Raw genomic sequence first — 18,352 nt, 5'->3', positions numbered from 1 at the left:
TTTTTATATAAAAAGGATATTTATTTATTGATATTCTATTATAATTATGATTTTTAGTATTTTTTCTATAGAAAATGTTTTGCGTTATTGACATTATCACGGATAATTATCACTAACAAACAGTACGGTATGACAAAGATAAAGGTTAATATGTTTTATTTTAGTATTGATTTCAGGTAAATAAATTAGGTAAATAATACATTCAGCTACACAGACATTTGTGTCTTCTATGTTTATGCCAATGTCAGTTTTATAAATAAACATTAAATTTATCTTTTATTTTACTCTTGATATCAGGTAAAACATAAAAAGCCTCCCCACGCCCTATCTCCCACCCACCTCCCCTCCCTCAGAGAAAATATCTGTCCCAATACTGGCGTCACATACCTATTTACATGTTGTAAGCGATATCGTCTGAACGTGTTTATTTAACCTTTGACATGTATACATAACAGCAACAAATTAGTGCAATAAATTATCATACCTGTTAATTAGATTATTATAAGACACACTGTATTACTTTAATAAATTAGTATCGTCGCCTTTCATGGCCATATATTACCATATTCATTACAAACTATTAACAAAACATGTATTTTAGTACATCTGAGTGACACGTGCCAACACTTCAATCGGTTCACAAAAGGGAATAATGCTACTTGACCTCCGTTAGTGAAATAGTATTCTGTATAATGAATGGGTGGACCTTCAACTACACCTTCTGAGATTTCCACACACTAAAATTAGCACACTCGATATAACAGATTTTTTAAATTTCTTTTTCCTAATTGACTGTTTATTATTGTTATGAATTAATGATTAACCATAATAAAACAGTGCGTGTATCGTTACCATGGAAAGTCACACCTGAAACGAGTTTAAAGTACTGTCGTTACTATCAACAATATTTACTTTCAACACTAAATTAATTATCATACCAAAGTTCGTATACAAAACAGTATACTATGAACACCACCACCGAAGTATTGTCGATAAACCGGATGTGCGTCCACTATAAAGCGCGCGAATATCGGAAGTGCGTGGGCGTTATTCATGTAATTGCGCGTGGACCGGAAGAGCGCACATTGTGTACTATGATACGCGCGCGTAAACCAAATATGCACGCACGCAGTTGAATAGCCGGTGTGTTTTTTTAGCCGCACGGCTCTCTATCCACACTCTGACACTGACAGTACAAGTTTTTACTGTATCTTGCTTATCATATTATGTTTATATTGTGTCAAACATGTCACTTTATAAAAGAAATATCTGGCTTTCGTATAAACCGTCCCTTGGGGGTTAGCTTACAAGATATTCAGTGTATTTTATGTACATAGTAACGCGTGACGAAACAAGCGTCTTTCGACGAATCAAAACAATTTGATTGATTGAGCAACCACAAAACCGCTGGTTTGTTGTATAAACTGGTATTGCACGAACGTATAGTAGCAGACGAAGATAGCAGTGCTGTTTGTAATCATAATACATTTGATAGACCTACTTAACAAGCTTTGTTCATCTCGGTGACTAACAGTTCTCCATAGATCATCATCAGTTGAAGTTGTTTGATTCTCTCAGCATTTAACAACCAACTATACTATTTATTCAGTATCACTGAGTTTGTTTTTCTCACTTTACGTTGAGCAATACAAGGACACCAACTGATACACGCTTTAATATGTATTCTGTACTCAGAACCTACAGTACTGTATTCGGATTTCAGCCAGTCTTGTGGATTTTTGCTTAATTTTGTTCAACTAAACTGATTGCTTCAATCAACAAAATCGAACTTCAGACGGTATACGTTCAAATATTTCGATAATGCAACAACCGCCATATCTGCTGCTGGATATTATACGACAGTGCACGATTCACCACTACTTTCCTTTAGACAGTTAAACATTACCACTATTAGTTTACCAGTGTAGTCTGGCTACAATGAGTACTGTATTCATCATTTGATAGAATTAAACAACTATATTTCGGTAGTGACGACTATTTCGTCATTTTAGCAGTGTACTTTTATGCACTTATTTCGTCTTTTCGGCAGTCAATTTAGTCGTCATTTCGACACTAGTACAACCACATTTTAGTGTAATTTCGACACTTGTACAACCACATTTTAGTGTCATTTCGACACTTGTACAACCACATTTTAGTGTCATTTCGACACTTGTACAACCACATTTTAGTGTCATTTCGACACTTGTACAACCAGGAAGCTTATTCACATTAAATTAGACTATTACATTGTTTGCAACCAAATGTTTTCTGGTTTAGTTTCATTTTCCGTGATAGCCTATGTGTCAAATAAACCCGGAATTAATACCTAACCCATGAATTGTGGTTATGGCTGTTGAGATTGGTATAGAGAAGAAGACAACAGGTTGTGTTAAAAACCGAGAACCATTATATTACTTGTCATTCATATTCAGTTGTTGAATTCAGGAAACGTTACAACAACAATGATATCGACCTGACCCAAGCTTGACACGTGCTTTACTTTATTTGTTTTAGTCTAAACTGTTACCACGGAAACGATCGACGCATATTCAGCTAAGGTAAATCATCCGAAAAAAAGAATCATTTTAAAAGTATTTGGTGCGTGTTCAATAGTAATCGATTAAGTCTATAATAAGAAAGTCGCTAAACAAACAGAGACATATAAACTCACGTCGAGATTAACTACGGCAGCATATGACCTAAAATTACAAAATTGTCAGATAATTTATATTTCACAAGCGAAATAGCATTTACACGTTTGGAGAAAAGCATATATTACGTTTGGAGTAAAGCCTATTACGTTTGAAGTAAAGCATATATTACGTTTGGAGTAAAGCCTATTACGTTTTGAGTAAAGCATATATTACGTTTTGAGTAAAGCATATATTACGTTTTGAGTAAAGCATATTACGTTTGGAGTAAAGCATATTACGTTTGGACAAAAGCCTAATATTACATTTGGAGTAAAGCATATATTACGTTTTGAGTAAAGCATATATTACGTTTGGAGTAAAGCCTAATATTACATTTGGAGTAAAGCATATATTACCTTTGGAGTAAAGACTAATATTACGTTTGGAGTAAAGTCTTCGTTTGGAGTAAGCATATATTACGCTTGGAATACCGTAAGCCTATATTCAGAAGTCAAATTAAATTCTCTGTCGTCATTTTTATATACAGCGGTTTATAGATCCGTGTTTCTATTCCAAAATATTCGGAGCCATAATTTTGAAGAAATAAAAAAAAAGTCCGGTGAACTTTTATTCATGAAAACAGTACAAGCATTGTCGAGTATAATAACTGGGATATTTACGACCTTGTATGACGCCATGGGGATACTTATGATCGGTTACCATGGACTTGTTTTGAGTGTTTAACCCCGTTGCGAGGTATACCATTTATTTTAGTGTTTTCCTTCTTATTCTACAATGTCGAGTAGATTGTTTAACGCCGTGGCAGCCATACGTTACCGTCAAATTGAAATACTGCTTCAATGCGGGGTAAACGTGAACAGTAAAAACCATGAAGGTAAAAACGTGTTAATGATGGCGTGCGATTTAGCAGACGATAAGAAACGGTACAAAATGTTCCGGTATTTGATTCAGAAAGGAGCAGACGAGTTTGAGACTAACCAGGATGGTGTGAGCGTCTTCCATTACGCTTGTAAAACAGGAAGGAAAAAGATTGTGAAACGAATGATGAAGGAGAGAGGATTACATGTCGTGCACTTGTCGTGTAAAGACAACAACAACAGATCAGCTTTGTATCATTCGGTTATAAGTGGTGATATAGACATTGTACGTTTAGTAACCATTGCCATGAGGAATCAAAATATACCCATTGACCAGGTTGACACGGAAGGCAACACGCCATTGATCATGGCGTATAAACTAAAGTTTCCTAAAATAGCGGAACTGTTAATGGATGAGGGAAAGGCTAACCCAAGGATTTGCGACCGACAGCGTCACCTTAGCGCGACCGAATGGGCCGAGGTGTGTCAAAATGAACTAGAGGAGGAAAGGCTGAAGAGGACTGAAAAACACCGCGAGAGGAGAATGATCTTCCCGCGACTTGATCATGTTGTTTTTAGAAGGAAGCAGGCCAAGAAAAGACAACTGGCTGCTTATAGGTTGCCAATGGTTGAGGAGTCAAATATGAATAGTAGTACCCCAAGGTATGATAACTATTCTGGGGTAAATATACATGGCCGTATATACCCAAACATTGGCAAGACGACCTCTTGGTCGGATATCCACGGGCAAACACAGACTTCTGAAAGTTCCGTGTACACGCACGTAACCAGAGGCAACCAGACGCAGTCAACATCCATTCACGGTAAATCTATTGACTCTGCCATGGAACTGCTAGAGCTTGCCTCCAGAGGTGGTGGTAAAAGACATTACGCAACGGAATTTGTTGGCAGCGAACTAGATACCACCAAAGTAGTAGCTGATGGCGGTATTATCACGAGTATGATGAACACTTATTCGGTTCAGAATTCTCAATCTTTTAGAAAGACTGTAAAACCACAACCTAAGCCCGTTCCACACGTACCTCAACCAAAGGAAACCAAGAAGCGCGTATCAACTCTTGCCATTATCATGAGTAGAGGAGGTCGATCGGGGTTACGGGCTACACGGAAGGGATCAAGATCATCAATAAATGTTTCCCAAAAGCAAAACAGGCCTAGCAGTCGACAAAGAAAACGCAGTAAACATCGTTTACCTAAACAACCACCACCAGCATCAAACGAGCACAAGGCTAGAGATGATAAACCAGCGGCAGAATCCGATGACGTCACTACTAGACATCCTCTTGAACAAATTCCTGAAGAAGAGAGGACATCGCGAAAAAGACATTCTAAAAATCCTTCGCTAAAGGATCATCAGTTTCCAAGTATAGGGATGCGTTTAGTGACGCAGGGTGTCAGGTGATGATACTATCTGTAGCCTAACTGTTTATTATAGTAACAACAAACTACTGTATTCATCATAGATGGCATTGCCCACAGAATGCGTACCGTAAAACGGCCAGTCTTACGCACATTTGATAGTAAGAGCTATGTAATCCTGTCAGTTTATAACGTAGCAGTAATATATGTTCAAGACAATTAAATTGTTGCCAATCTTGATTTGAATATAATATAATAATTAAATAAAATTAGAACATTTTTTTAAAAAGAATATAAAAGTTCTTTTATAAAGTTCTTTCTTTTGGTGAATTATTGGCCCGAGGCCATTTTTATTTGAATAAAAGGAAATATTGTTTAATGGATGATAGCCTAATAAATGTTGTAAAATTACTGTACGTTCAAAATGTAAAAGAAAACCTACCGGAATATCTACAAGTTATTATACCATCTTAAGACATTCAACTGGGTATTTTTACTCGTTTTTGTGTGTGGTATTTTCTGGTTATTTTACTTCTATATACATAATCACAATGCAAGTGGGGTATCACAACAATCGCCATTGTAGACCGACTTTATGAATAGATTTGTTAATAAATAGCTTTCGTTGTGATTCTAGAACAGAACTAGGGGATATTATCGACATTCCCTGTACTTCCAGGGAGGTAATTAGAATTTTAAAATGCCTCCCATAACACTTACACATCGATTTTTTTTAATAACAAAATATTATTTCGAGTCATATCCTGTCAACACTATCATTCATTTAACAGAATGTAGCTAGTTTATGTCAACATCGCTTGTCAAACTCACAATTGGTTTGTTTTTCTTTTTTCGTTCTGCTTATTTTTTATAAATCGGTAATTCGAGAAAGTAACATCGGGTTTCGTCGTGGTTATTATGTCACTATCTCCACTCTATTCATTATACGACCTATTTGTGTTGTGTTTATTGTATTTACATTTTATCGTACAACAGGGGGTAAAATCAATACCGCGTGCTCTACAAAAATTATAAATGATTGTAAATGACTTTACTAAACACACATCGACTACTGTATTCTTATCCCACACATAATTTATTCACGTTTAAAATAAAACATATCAAGGCTTGTTATCTGGAAGATCGTTAGTAGATACACTCGAACGCGTCGTTGTCTAGACAACTAAGGGGTGCATTAAAATGTTAATGTTTGTATTATGATAACAAAGGTTGTAAAGGGCAGTGCTAAATGTATCACCTTTTATTAATAGAGGTTTCAAGTATGTTATGATGTCCCGATACTTTGATTCCTTCCACTAGGAAGCAACATAAGTAATTGGACTAATCACAGGCGATGGATTATCTGAACTATCGCTTGTGATTGGTCAAATTGTGTTGCGCGTACACGCCATTGCGTCGAGTCCAAATAGGAATAAGCCTAACATTTGATCTATAGAAAAATTACAAGGCATTTTTATTGAATAAATAAAAATCATAGGCCTATGGATATAATTTTGATGACACATATTACACCAGTTTTTTTAGCAAATTAAAAATAACTTGCTGCTATCCATAATACATCATGTAAACTAACAAAACAATAGATAACCAATCTACTACTGGTAATGTAAATATAATATATTAAAGCTCAGGTACAGGCATGAATTTTAAATATAATATCTGGTTAATTGTACATAAATGAAATATTTGTATCAGAAATCAAGAAGAAAAAACATGAATTTCCCTTACAGTAATATGGTCAAATACAATATTTGGCAAAATTCTCCCATAAAAACCAGGAAGACTTTTTTTAGGTAGTTTAACCTAATGTATTAACATGTCTGGTGACTCCCTAGAAGGTGAAAAAAGATGGTGGATATACGGTGGATAATTTTTGCTATAGCATGAAAATAAAAATCTGAAGTTGAATAGAAATACCAGAAATGTAAAATTCAAGTTATATTACCTATATTTAGTCATCTGATAACATTTTTTACCACACCGTTTATTTTTCATAGCCTTTTAAAATGTTTCTCTATTTACAAAATTTGTGTACAAATGAATAGAGATTTTACTGTGTAATTTGAACTATCCCCCCACTGATAAGAAAGCGCGTATTTTCAACAAGCTTGTGTAACACAAATAAAATACCAAAAAATTATGAAACATAGGGGAAACTATAGATCAATAATTATTGGAATGTATTATCAATAGAAATTTGTTGCCCGCACCTGGTCTTTAATATATTTCACAATGTTTATATTCTACAATAAATAAAAGTAAACTGTATCAATTTCACAAGTAGACCAAATTTCCACAGTGCCACTCTTTTCCTGAGATAAAAGGCGAGGATTTGAGTCCAGGATATCTGGATTGGTATCACGCCACAATGCCACTTTGAAATGCAATACAGTAATAATAAACAAGATACAAAAACGTTTATTCGTCTTCATAAAATTATTTGACAGATATAAAAGTTAAAAAACTGACTAAAAACAACAAAAAGTGTAGCACAATAACATTTACAATATCGTGTTTTATTTCCGACAAGCAGGAACATTGCGCTTCCAGTCACAAACACGGCCGTTAAATCCGGTTCCAGGAAAACATGCTCGACGGAACATTAATGATTGCGTACAAATGTAAAAATAACCGCAGTCGGTTGGGTCAACAAAGTATCCATACGGAACTGGACATTCAAATTCTGAACGAAAATATGCAATAGTTTATTGATTTAAGCTGTCTAAATTTACAATCAGGTTTTATACTACATTATTTCTATCTATACATATTAGATATTATACACATTTCTGTTATACGAAAAATAAAAACAATTTTAATAAGAAGCTGACCTAACTAACATAACTTAGCATAAAAAAGAAAAATAGTTTACCTTGGGTACCACTAGGTTCAGTTGGTTGTGCTGCAGCCTCGGTTGGTTGTGGATTAGTTGGTGGCGCTGCAGCCTCGGTTGGTTGCGGATAAGTTGGTTGCGCTGCAGCCTCGGTTGGTTGCGGATTAGTTGGTGGCGCTGCAGCCTCAGTTGGTTCTGGTTCAGTTGGTTCTGGTTGACCTGAAAAGTTTACCAAAAAAAATTATTGACAGATATTGACAGATCTTATAAAAGATAATGACAATGAGTTCAAAAGTTAAAATCAGAATATATATGGCAGTGATGATACTTACCATTATTACCAAATACACGTTTTATTGTGTTGATGAGGGGGTACTTCCCCTGGCCGCATGCTTCACCTGTGAAATCATCAAAGTCAAGACTCCACACCATGGCACCAGCTAAGCCCTCTGACTTGATCCAGTTAGCCTGTAAGCATAATATGTATATATTAAATTCCAACATTTACATAAATTGCGTTTGCATAATAAAAATATTTTTTAAATTAAAGTGTTTACTTACAATAACTTCAACACTTTGTGGGTTGTGATAACCAACCCATTGGTTGCCTTTGAAAGCATAAGGCGCTTTGATGGTTGGACTGTTTATCTCCCTCCAGCCACTTTGAAGTAATCCACAAATCTGTTTAAAAGATGTAAAGAAGTATATTTATTTATAAATAACAGCAGAAAAACATGGCAGAAATTCCAACACAGTATAGTCTGTTACAGAACTTGTTTAGGCAATTACAAATTTTACTTGAATTTTTGGGCGTTGCATTTTAATTGAACCACTGTCCATTATATTCTTGTGATGCCGTATAATCAAATGCACTCTAGAGTTAGATTTTGGTTAATTGACCCCTCAGTTCATAGTTCCCCACTCTTTTATAGATAAAAATGCACATGTTTTACTATACCTCATAGTAGGACAAGATACCAGGTGAATTAGTGTAATCTCCAGCCTGTCCTGAACCAAATGACAGAGATCCTAGGCCTGTCACGATGCTTGAAGCCAGCCTGAACGAACGGCCATACGCAGGTAAGCCAACAACAAGCTTATTTTTAGGCATACCGCCACTCAGCCATTGCTCAACTGCCCATGACTAATATAAATTATAAAACAATTGAATTATTTGGAGTTATTTTCAATTAATTCTACACAAAGTATTTTCAATGACCAGCTTCTCTAAGAGTATGGCATACGATTTACTGTAGAGGTAAGAGTGAATACAACTCTGAAGCAAGCAATAAACATTTAGTTCTAAAATCAAATAAAAAAATGTTATTAGTGATACTTACAATGGTCAACTTCGAGTTCCTTGTATTATGGGAATAGAGGGCGCTGTGGTGGCCTGTGTAATGACCCCAATTGCCATAGAAGTCATAGGCCATTACATTAACCCAATCCAAATAACTGAAAAGAAAATGTTTGTACTGTTTTATTATTATTTCTATTCAATTGTATACACTAGTGCTGTTGTATCTATCATTCCTTATGTTCACGATATTGTTTATATAATTGTACTTTTGTTTACCTTGCTAATCTGGCGATTTCATATCCATCATTGATATACTGCTCACCAGCGGCAACAGCTGCAGACAGGAGGAGTGGGTTACTACCAGCCGGTCTAATCTCAACATTAAATGCTGTCCTCAATTCCTTTAAAAAAATGTTTTAATTAAAATATAAATGAGATGGTTGACCTTACTCTGATGATCATGTAATTGTACTGATAAACTGGTAAACCTTAAGCTCTGTCTACACAGCTATTAAACTAGTTTGACAAAAAAATGTGATGTGCCCAAATATGGTAGTGATATGCCAAAATATGTTATTGTCACATAAAGTTGGATTCAAAGCTACTTTGTGGTAGTTATGATAATTATGAAAGTTTTTAGACACAGTAGGTTTGGTCAAATATCCTTAAATAAAAAATTTGATCTACCTGTACAAGTGTTGTAAACCTATACTTGTCAACTCCAGAGGGATATTCCCAATCGAGGTCAAGGCCGTCAAATCCATAACGACGAAGGAAGGCTATAGCGCTACGGATGAACTGTTGGCGATTTGAAGAAGTAGCAACCATTCGTGAAAAGCCTTCAGTGCCAAAGTTCCAACCACCGACCGCTAACGAGACTGATAACTGCGGATTCTGTTTTTTAGCATTCAAGACCTAGAATAACAAAGGTTTATAAGTGATTATTTTTATCAGTTTGCGGTAAAATAGAAGATTCTTGTGAGGGGCCACCCCCCCCCCCCTTTTTTTTTTACCACAATTTTGCTAGAAAAAGTAGTAAAATCTATAATATACTAGCAAAATGACATGGCAAATAAAACCTAGCAGACTAGTCTATTTCGGTAGTAAGGCAAACAAAATCAAATCAAGTACAGTGAGTACTGTACTGTAGCAATTTATTACCTGTTGATATAAGCCATCACGCCACGAGGTTGAGAGGTCATTCCACTCAGTCTCAACCAGCTCGTGGTTATTGTTCAGTACTGCAAAGGCATATATGATGTGTGTACAAAGAAACGGATCGATGTTACTTGGAGTGAATTCAGCAAGTCTTCCATCTCTATACTGCGACCAGTTTGTGAAATAGCACACACGTTTTAAATTATCACCTTAAAAAGAAAATGTTTTTAAACGAATCTTTAACATATCAATATCTTAAACATACTATACAAATTAATTTTATTTTTATCAAATTAATATATTTTACCTCCTGGATTTGGTACAATGGGTGGAATCACTGGAGGTTGAACTGGTGGGTCAACTGGTGTCACAGGCGGCTCAACTGCTGGTGGCGGTGGTTGTACGACTGGTGGCGGACCTAGTGAAATTAGTAAGTTAATATCATACAGACAGGGAAGACGAAGTAGGACTTAAATATTTACATATCTTTACAGTTTCAATAATATAATAATATTCATTTTTCAAATTGACCCTGTAGCCAAGACCGAACCTGAGGTCAACTGTACCTTGTCCATGAAGCTCCTGTTTGATGACATTTAGCAGTGGGTACTTCCCTTGACCACACCCTCTACCAGAGAAGTCATCTAGATCTAGAGACCAAACCATCGCACCAGCTAATCCTTCAGATTTTATATACTGGAGCTGGAAAATAAATAAATTCAATTTTGAAATTTAAATGAGGTTTACAATATTCAATTAATAAAGCTCTGTCTACACTATAAAACTTGTCATATCACTACCATATTTAAGGATGTCACTACCATATTTGGGCACATCACATTTTTTGTCAAATAAAGTTTGATAGTGTAGACATAGCTTAACACAAACATAAAATAAGATTGATACTAAAGAAATTATTGTTCAACTTACGATAGTTCTAAAGCTATCTTGATTATGATAGCCAACCCATTGGTTTCCCTTGTAAGCGTATGGTGCGGCAATTGACGGACTATCCTCAGACTTACCGCCACTTGATATCATTTGACAAATCTGAAAGAACGACACAAACGATAATGGTGTCAAAAACAAATCATTGATGAACAGCTTTAATGGTGGAACAGGCAGCCAATTTTCAGTACTGTATTTAAATTTACCCGGTATCATATGCAAATCTCATGTGTTTCACATGTGATGACCTAACCAAACCTTTCATGATACAGGTATCATACAAACAGTTCCGTATTTACAGAATATTTGCCTATGATAGTGGACCAATATATTGGTGGAACAGGCACTCGAATACATGTGTGTAATCTCAGTCAAACAGATGGTTTAAAAGCCTTTAGGGCACATTTACTTTGACAACAGTGCATTATAGTATGATGAACTTAATTTTAAAGATATTGATGACACTAAGATGTAACAAATGACACACCTCATAGTAGGACAAGAATCCTGCCTCTCTTGTGTGTTGGCCTTGATCTCCACCACCGTTTGCTGCAGACCCTAAACTTGTTTCTGATGAACTCCTCAGTTTAAAGGACCTTCCATATGTAGCCAAGCCAATCACAAGTTTGTTTCTTGGTGTTCCAGCGATAAGCCACTTTTCTGCTGCCCATTTCTTTTGTAATAATGATAAAAATGTACGGTCAATTCTCAGAACGGGAACTTGAAAGACAACTATAATATTTTTGAAAGAGAAGCGATGATCAGAAAGTAGTGTTTAAAACTAAAAATTATCAAGTTAACAAAATACTTTGAATGTTACATACAATTGTAAGTTTTCTGTTGTTAGCAGATGAATCGTGTGAATCGAGGGCGCTGTGATGTCCAACAGTTGAATCCCAGCTGCCATGAAGATCGTAAGATAGAAGTCCTACCCAATCTAGTTCCCTGAAATTCAAAGGTTTTCAAAAAATGTTAAAGACTTTCATTAAAGGTTTGTGAAAATAGAAATTTGATGCTATAATGATTCCAATCTGTGGCATTTACTACAACATACTACTTATTATATATAATAATATGACTTACGTTGCTAATTTAGCAACTTCATATCCTCTGTCAATCTTAGATTCTCCGGCTGAGACTGCTGCCGTCAATAGGAGGCGCTCTTTTCCAGTGAGAATTGCTTCGGCGTTAAATGCTGCTCTCATTTCCTAAAATTGTAAAAAGCACAATTACCATTAAATGTGCATGTAGCACTCACGTCTGCACAGTGCTGTATGTACAGATTTTGAGTTTTGTTATTTTATGTGAAGTTACAAGCAATGAGGATACTTGCTACTATATGGATGCTGGTAGAACTTGTATTGCAAAATGTTGTTGATTATAATTACCTGAACTAGGAGTGTAAAACGCTGTTTGTCTTCTAGTGGGCTACCACGGTCTGCAGGGTACTCCCAGTCAATGTCCAAACCGTCAAAACCGTGTTCTCTCAGAAATGTGATACTGTTTGTTATGAATTGCTGCCGCGTGTTGGAGGTGGCCACCATTCTCGTAAATCCTAAGCTACCAAATGTCCAGCCACCAACGGCCAACAGAACTTTCAATGATGGGTTCTGTAATTTCATATTAACCACCTAAAAATCGGAAATTTTGGAAAATTAATTTAACTCAGTATATTTATTTACATACTTATCTATTAACAGGAAACATTCATTCTTTGTTCAACGATATTTTTAGATTTAACCTGCTTTTTGTAAATTTTTATATTATACCTGAATAAATAAATATGCAAAAAAATGTCACCTTTTCGTACATGCCAACACTCCAAGACGTGGACTCGTCGTTCCATTCGTACGCCTGCAGGCTGTTGCCATATCCGATCTTTGCAAAGGCGTACACAATGTGAGTACACAAATCGGGGTCGATGTCTTCAGGCATAAATTTGGCTACGTCTGCCGATCTGTACTGCGACCAATTCGTATAGTAGCAAATGCGATAGTATGCTTGAACATCTAAGGACAAAATGTGATATTTTGAATCTAACAAGACTTGAACCTAGATTCTTGAAATTAGTAGATGAGCACCTTATCACCACATTACCATTATATCGATTAACTATTTTAAATTTCATTACACTTACTTGAAATGTTGGCAAGCAATACCATTACTAGTACAACCAGCAAACTGTATTCCTACGAAGAAAAGATTAACAACAAATAAATACTTTGGTAAACAATTTCCTATTTGCAGAATATAATCACAAAGTTTGATGATAATAAATTTGAAACATTGCATAATACTTGAGGTCACTGTAAACTTTTATAGCTGAAAATGATTGGTCAAAAAACCAAATGACATCACACGTACACTAACATGTATGTTTGGCTTGTTTGCAAAATGCTAATTTTGGAAAACCTATGAAAAAACATATAAAGCAATACATAATAAAGAAGTCAGATTCTCCTGTCTAAAAATAACATCCTACCATCTTTGTATAAACGCCAGATATGCCGATGGTTGCTGTGACCGTGGTGGCAACATACTGAGTACAGACTTAATTACTTTGCTTATATACCACTAAGATGTCTAACAGCTAAACTATAGTGCATTTGTTGTGGTATTCGCTTAAATCCAGTTGTTAATTCTACTAAGATCAAAACGAATCGGCAGATCAAACTAAAGAAAGACATATGTACAAAGATCAAACTATAATCTTTTTGAACTATGAAACAACCTAAAAAGACATTCATTCTGTGCATGTACAGTAGCATGTATTGTGGTTTTGTTTACAATTAATAGGCTGTTTCTGAATATTTTTAATTTGTAGTTTATAATTAACTTTATTCTAATTGTGGTGATCAATTTAATCTGGTCTTAAATCATGACCAGATAATTAAATTAAAAATAATAAAAGCAATTCTACAAACTTTCATATTACATTTAAAAAAAACTGAGAATCAGGCGAACCTGTGACAATTATTTATGGTAATGATTTTATTTCATAAATATAAACACTTTTTAAATGTAAAAAAACATACTTACAAACATACAATCAGTTGTTCTTGATTTGTACTCTCCACAACTCCTAAATAAAATTAAAAACAAATAAAGAAATATAATTCAATTACATTTAGAGCTAAAGGTCAAATTAGACTAAACAGATTTTTCTCAGCCTTTGATACTATTATAGTTATGTCTGAATTATTTTTAAAAACTGGTGGGGGTGGAAAGTGGTTGGGAAGAAAAAAAATGTAACAATTAATAGTTCTGATATAAATTCAGTTACGAGTTGAGAAAGAGTGTGTTGCGAGAATAGTACATACCAATTGTGGTGTTATTTTGTATTCAAACCTCTGCTTCCAGTCAATAGAAATCTGTTCAATCTTCAAATTGCACATTTTCAGTTTTAATTCACTCAAACAACTTTGAAAGAAGTCATACTCTTTACAAGTAATGTCCAAGTCTTCTAATGTAAAGTTCAATCTAAGAAAAAAGTTCAATCTTAGAAAAAAATCTAACTTAGAAAAAAGTTCAGTCTAAGAAAAAAGTTCAGTCTAAGAAAAAAGTTCAATCTTAGAAAAACGTTCAATGTTAGAAAAAAGTTTAATGTTAGAAAAAAGTCCAATCTTAGAAAAAAGTTTAATGTTAGAAAAAAGTTCAATCTAAGAAAAAAGTTCAATCTTAAAAAAAGTTCAATCTTAGAAAAACGTTCAATGTTAGAAAAAAGTTTAATGTTAGAAAAAAGTTCAATCTAAGAAAAAAGTTCAATCTTAAAAAAAGTTCAATCTTAGAAAAACGTTCAATGTTAGAAAAAAGTTTAATGTTAGAAAAAAGTCCAATCTTAGAAAAAAGTTTAATGTTCAATCTAAGAAAAAAGTTCAATCTTAGAAAAAAGTTCAATCTAAGAAAAATGTTAAATCTTTGAATAATCAAGAAACCTAAATGCTATGTAAAAGTGTACTTTTTTTGGATGTGTATGTTATGTCATTTTTCTTGGATTTTCTTACCTTTTTTCTGTTGCTATGTAAACAGCCTGTAACTGTTTGCTACTTTTGATCAATTCACAGAGTTTGTTGAAGAAAGCTTCTGTCAATGTGTTGTCATAAATTACTAAAACACAAAATAAACAATAGCCACGTCAAATTAAAAACTGCTTCTAATTTGTACTGTAGTACTTTACAATAGAAGGAAGATTTAAAATAAATGGTCGCTCATTTGAGGGGTCTTTAATTGGAGTTGTATAAATTTATGGTTCTTCAAATATTTCTAAAATAAATCTAAGTGTCTGTAATAGTGTGTGTGACTGTCATGTTTCTGGTTGCGGATTGAAAGTCAAGTGGCTATATGATTATCAGATTAAGAAACGGAAATCTTTGTATTACATTAAAAAAAAAAACAAGTCTGTCTATTGACGTTCCACAACTGAGATTGCGGATCATTTGAAGTGCTTCTTGTATTTGAGGTCAACTTTTGTATATCAAAATCAGCTTTTGTGATTGGTTGTTTTTTATTTGAATTCAGCGACCGTATAGTCTTGTTGATCCATCATTAAATGGATTATCTCTATTTTAAGGGATTTATAACTTGTTGTTATGAGTTAAATATTTTCGAAACCAACAGGAGTTCATTGAAGGTGAATGAAAGGTTACATAAAATGGAGCACTGTTCAATTTGTGAAGAGATTATTGTTGAGAGTGATCATGATAATCCTCATTAATCCACACTTGAGATTAACACTACAAGAAAGTCAAGTTGAAACAGTAATAAAAATGGCCAATCACCATCAGCTGCGATGATAAAATCGACATTTGACAAAAGATCTAGCTCATCTTCGAGCCAATCAAATTTACTGGTGCTTTCTGTTGAGTCATTCGTCTTAGTCCCTTAAAAAAAATAATAAATTGTGGTTATGGAATATATTAGGAAGGATATGAAGAAAAGGAAGAATGTGAATTAGATTAGAAGAAAACAATGAGCATGGAAGGGACAAATACTGTTTGACAGATGCTGTGGAACCTTTAAAACATTGATCTCTGTCCACACTATCAAACTTTATGTGACAAAAATGTGATGGGCCCATATATGGACACGATGATGTCATATCACTACCATATTTAATCATATCACTACCATATTTGGGCACATCACACTAGTTTGATAGTGTAGACAGAGCTTAAGACTCATCATTGGACATCTTTTTTGACAGACGGAAAGATTGATTGACTAAAGAGGTTTAAAAACTTGGAAAAGGGCAAAATAACTTTTAGAAATTTATGCCAATTTGAGATATTTCAGCATGTACCTTGTTTGTCTTTTTTCCAGTTCAGCTCCCGAACGATAGGTTTACACATTTCTTCATTGTTGCAATTTCTATCAATGTTATGCAGACAAGTCTCTAAAACTTGAACACCAACATCTTTACGATAAAACAAATAGTTTTGTTTTAGAATTTAGTTTAGGCTATATTCCTGCTCATCTTTAATAGCATTGTAATTAAGATTTGTGGAAGAGAACACATACATTTTTCAGAAAGCTCCTTTTTATTCACAAAAACAGTGAATCTGGTAACAATTAGCCTTACCTGTACATATTACAACATTTGCAAATGCTGCCATGGTAATACTAGCTAAGCCAACACCGCCACCAAGTTCAAGACATGAGCATCCCTTGAATAGTTGAACATTGTCAAGGATGAAATCACACAGAAGTAGAGACGCTTGCCAAACCTTCATCCATTAAAAACAAACAATAATAAAAATAGATGATCATTTTATTCTAAGTGATCACCTAATAAATAGGGCTTATATAGTGCAGAAAAAAACCAATATACCACTGTTAATAATAATAATAAATGGGGCTTATATTGCACATTATGCAAAGCCTCAAAGTAAAAGAGTAGTTTAATCAATCAATATCAAACTACTATCATCAGCTGCAGAAGTCCTGTCAGTCTGTCTGTGAGTCAATCACAATGACTGACTCTCTACAATGACATTTTCTTGGCTTACCTGAAGCCCAACATCTGTAAGTTCAGTTCCTAAAGAATGCTCTGTGAAACAAATAATAGTAAATACTGTAAATAAAGTATAAATAAGTTGGAAGTGAATACATTTTATGTACTAATATAAATTACAATATTTTCATAAATTGTCTTAAAAACATCATAAATTAACTATGAAATCATTTTGCGTCTGGGCAAGGAGCTGCCTGGGTGACACTAATTATTATCAATTACCTATAATGATGCAGTCTTTGTTAACTGGTGATTTTCGTCTTCTTACTTCATAGTCACCATCTTCATCTGTGTGCACTGATGCATGACAAGCACCTCTTGAACAATCAATATCATCAGGAATAATATACTCAAATCTTGTTACATATCCTACAAATAATACAGCAAGTCTTTAGGAATTCAATAGGCCTACGGTGTTTATTTTACAGTATTTTTTATTTCTTATACTGTTAGACATAATATTTGATAAAATACAGATATAACTATGTCATATAACAATGAAACACATGGTACATATTATTGTGACATTATGTCAGATTAAAACATAAATTACATTTTTTCAAATATGCTTTTAAGAGGAATTGGTAAGACGAAATATAGTGGAAATAAAGTAATTTGTGAAAAGAACTAAATGAATGACATTGTTGTTAAAAAAGTATCAAGTTAAGTGTTTCCATGATTAAATTGGGGATCTGAGAACAATCTTTGCCCACCCACATTGCACCATGAGGCTGTAGTATAGTAGGACCTGGGCCTGCCTACGTAGTCCTGTACTGAATACTGTATTCTATCAAGCCTAAAACTATATCATAAGGCTTTGCCTGGTGCTGGTACACATTAGAGTAGGTATTCTAGAAGAAAGTAGTGCTAGCTATAGGGCCTAAACTACTTTAGACTAAAGTTTAGTGAGGTTTTTAATCAGATGTTTACGTTGGAATTCTGATTTATTATGCTTGTATTCAATGTGGACATCTGACAGAAATATTTTAAGTTCTTCTGCCATCTCCCAATGCTTCTATTTTTACTTTTCAGGTCTTCTAATTTTCTGTACACCTCTGCCAGTCTGCCACCAAAGATCTTTGACACCACCAAAAAAACAAAATACATCAGGCACATGGCACTAGAGCGCCACCAATTTCCGTGGTGGTTGGTGTGCAGTGGACCATGAACATTTCCCGCGCGATCAAT

General features: G+C 34.4%; 3 protein-coding genes across 3 annotated transcripts; 1 reads left to right on the top strand and 2 right to left on the bottom strand.

Moving 5' to 3' along the window:
* The first annotated feature begins 1,430 nt into the window (after positions 1 to 1,430).
* LOC144840293 (uncharacterized) lies at positions 1,431 to 5,277 on the top strand. Its single transcript, XM_078696068.1, has 2 exons — positions 1,431 to 3,012; positions 3,103 to 5,277. The coding sequence occupies exon 2, from the start codon at positions 3,432 to 3,434 to the stop codon at positions 4,935 to 4,937; it is 1,506 nt and encodes a 501-aa protein (XP_078552194.1). The 5' UTR covers positions 1,431 to 3,012; positions 3,103 to 3,431; the 3' UTR covers positions 4,938 to 5,277.
* Positions 5,278 to 7,393: 2,116 nt separating this feature from the next.
* On the bottom strand, positions 7,394 to 15,591 carry LOC144839350 (putative chitinase 10). The gene is made up of 20 exons (XM_078694666.1): positions 15,542 to 15,591; positions 13,637 to 13,689; positions 13,292 to 13,343; positions 12,955 to 13,163; positions 12,543 to 12,785; positions 12,238 to 12,362; positions 11,979 to 12,099; positions 11,642 to 11,827; positions 11,137 to 11,256; positions 10,773 to 10,908; positions 10,514 to 10,624; positions 10,210 to 10,415; positions 9,736 to 9,963; positions 9,325 to 9,449; positions 9,089 to 9,203; positions 8,707 to 8,892; positions 8,310 to 8,429; positions 8,090 to 8,216; positions 7,788 to 7,967; positions 7,394 to 7,598 (listed from the first exon to the last, which is right to left on the bottom strand). Exons 1-20 carry the CDS (start codon positions 15,588 to 15,590, stop codon positions 7,432 to 7,434), a joined length of 2,859 nt encoding a protein of 952 aa, XP_078550792.1. The 5' UTR covers position 15,591; the 3' UTR covers positions 7,394 to 7,431.
* A 260-nt stretch (positions 15,592 to 15,851) lies between these two features.
* Positions 15,852 to 18,219, bottom strand: LOC144840322 (methyltransferase-like protein 22). Its single transcript, XM_078696107.1, has 6 exons — positions 18,095 to 18,219; positions 17,387 to 17,533; positions 17,160 to 17,200; positions 16,733 to 16,877; positions 16,454 to 16,567; positions 15,852 to 16,034 (listed from the first exon to the last, which is right to left on the bottom strand). Exons 1-6 carry the CDS (start codon positions 18,165 to 18,167, stop codon positions 15,865 to 15,867), a joined length of 690 nt encoding a protein of 229 aa, XP_078552233.1. The 5' UTR covers positions 18,168 to 18,219; the 3' UTR covers positions 15,852 to 15,864.
* Between the last annotated feature and the right edge of the window lie 133 nt (positions 18,220 to 18,352).

Source organism: Antedon bifida, chromosome 4, assembly GCF_963402885.1.
Source record: "Antedon bifida chromosome 4, ecAntBifi1.1, whole genome shotgun sequence".
Lineage (NCBI taxonomy): Eukaryota > Metazoa > Echinodermata > Crinoidea > Comatulida > Antedonidae > Antedon > Antedon bifida.
Note: the sequence above shows the minus strand (reverse complement) of the source record. Positions and strands in the feature narration are given on the sequence as shown.

What these genes read in the sequence shown, in the direction of transcription:
- LOC144840293 (XM_078696068.1), top strand. Translation starts at nt 3,432, where the DNA reads ATGTCGAGTAGATTGTTTAACGCCGTGGCAGCCATACGTTACCGTCAA.
- LOC144839350 (XM_078694666.1), bottom strand. Translation starts at nt 15,590, where the DNA reads ATGATCCGCAATCTCAGTTGTGGAACGTCAATAGACAGACTTGTTTTT. An exon ending in ATTGCTTGCCAACATTTCAA is followed by an intron (nt 13,164 to 13,291) that starts GTAAGTGTAATG and finishes TTTTGTCCTTAG; the next exon opens with ATGTTCAAGCATACTATCGC. An exon ending in GTATCTTGTCCTACTATGAG is followed by an intron (nt 8,430 to 8,706) that starts GTATAGTAAAAC and finishes TCTTTTAAACAG; the next exon opens with ATTTGTGGATTACTTCAAAG.
- LOC144840322 (XM_078696107.1), bottom strand. Translation starts at nt 18,167, where the DNA reads ATGGCAGAAGAACTTAAAATATTTCTGTCAGATGTCCACATTGAATAC. An exon ending in AAATGTTGTAATATGTACAG is followed by an intron (nt 16,568 to 16,732) that starts GTAAGGCTAATT and finishes TTTATCGTAAAG; the next exon opens with ATGTTGGTGTTCAAGTTTTA. An exon ending in CTGGAAAAAAGACAAACAAG is followed by an intron (nt 16,035 to 16,453) that starts GTACATGCTGAA and finishes ATTTTTTTTAAG; the next exon opens with GGACTAAGACGAATGACTCA.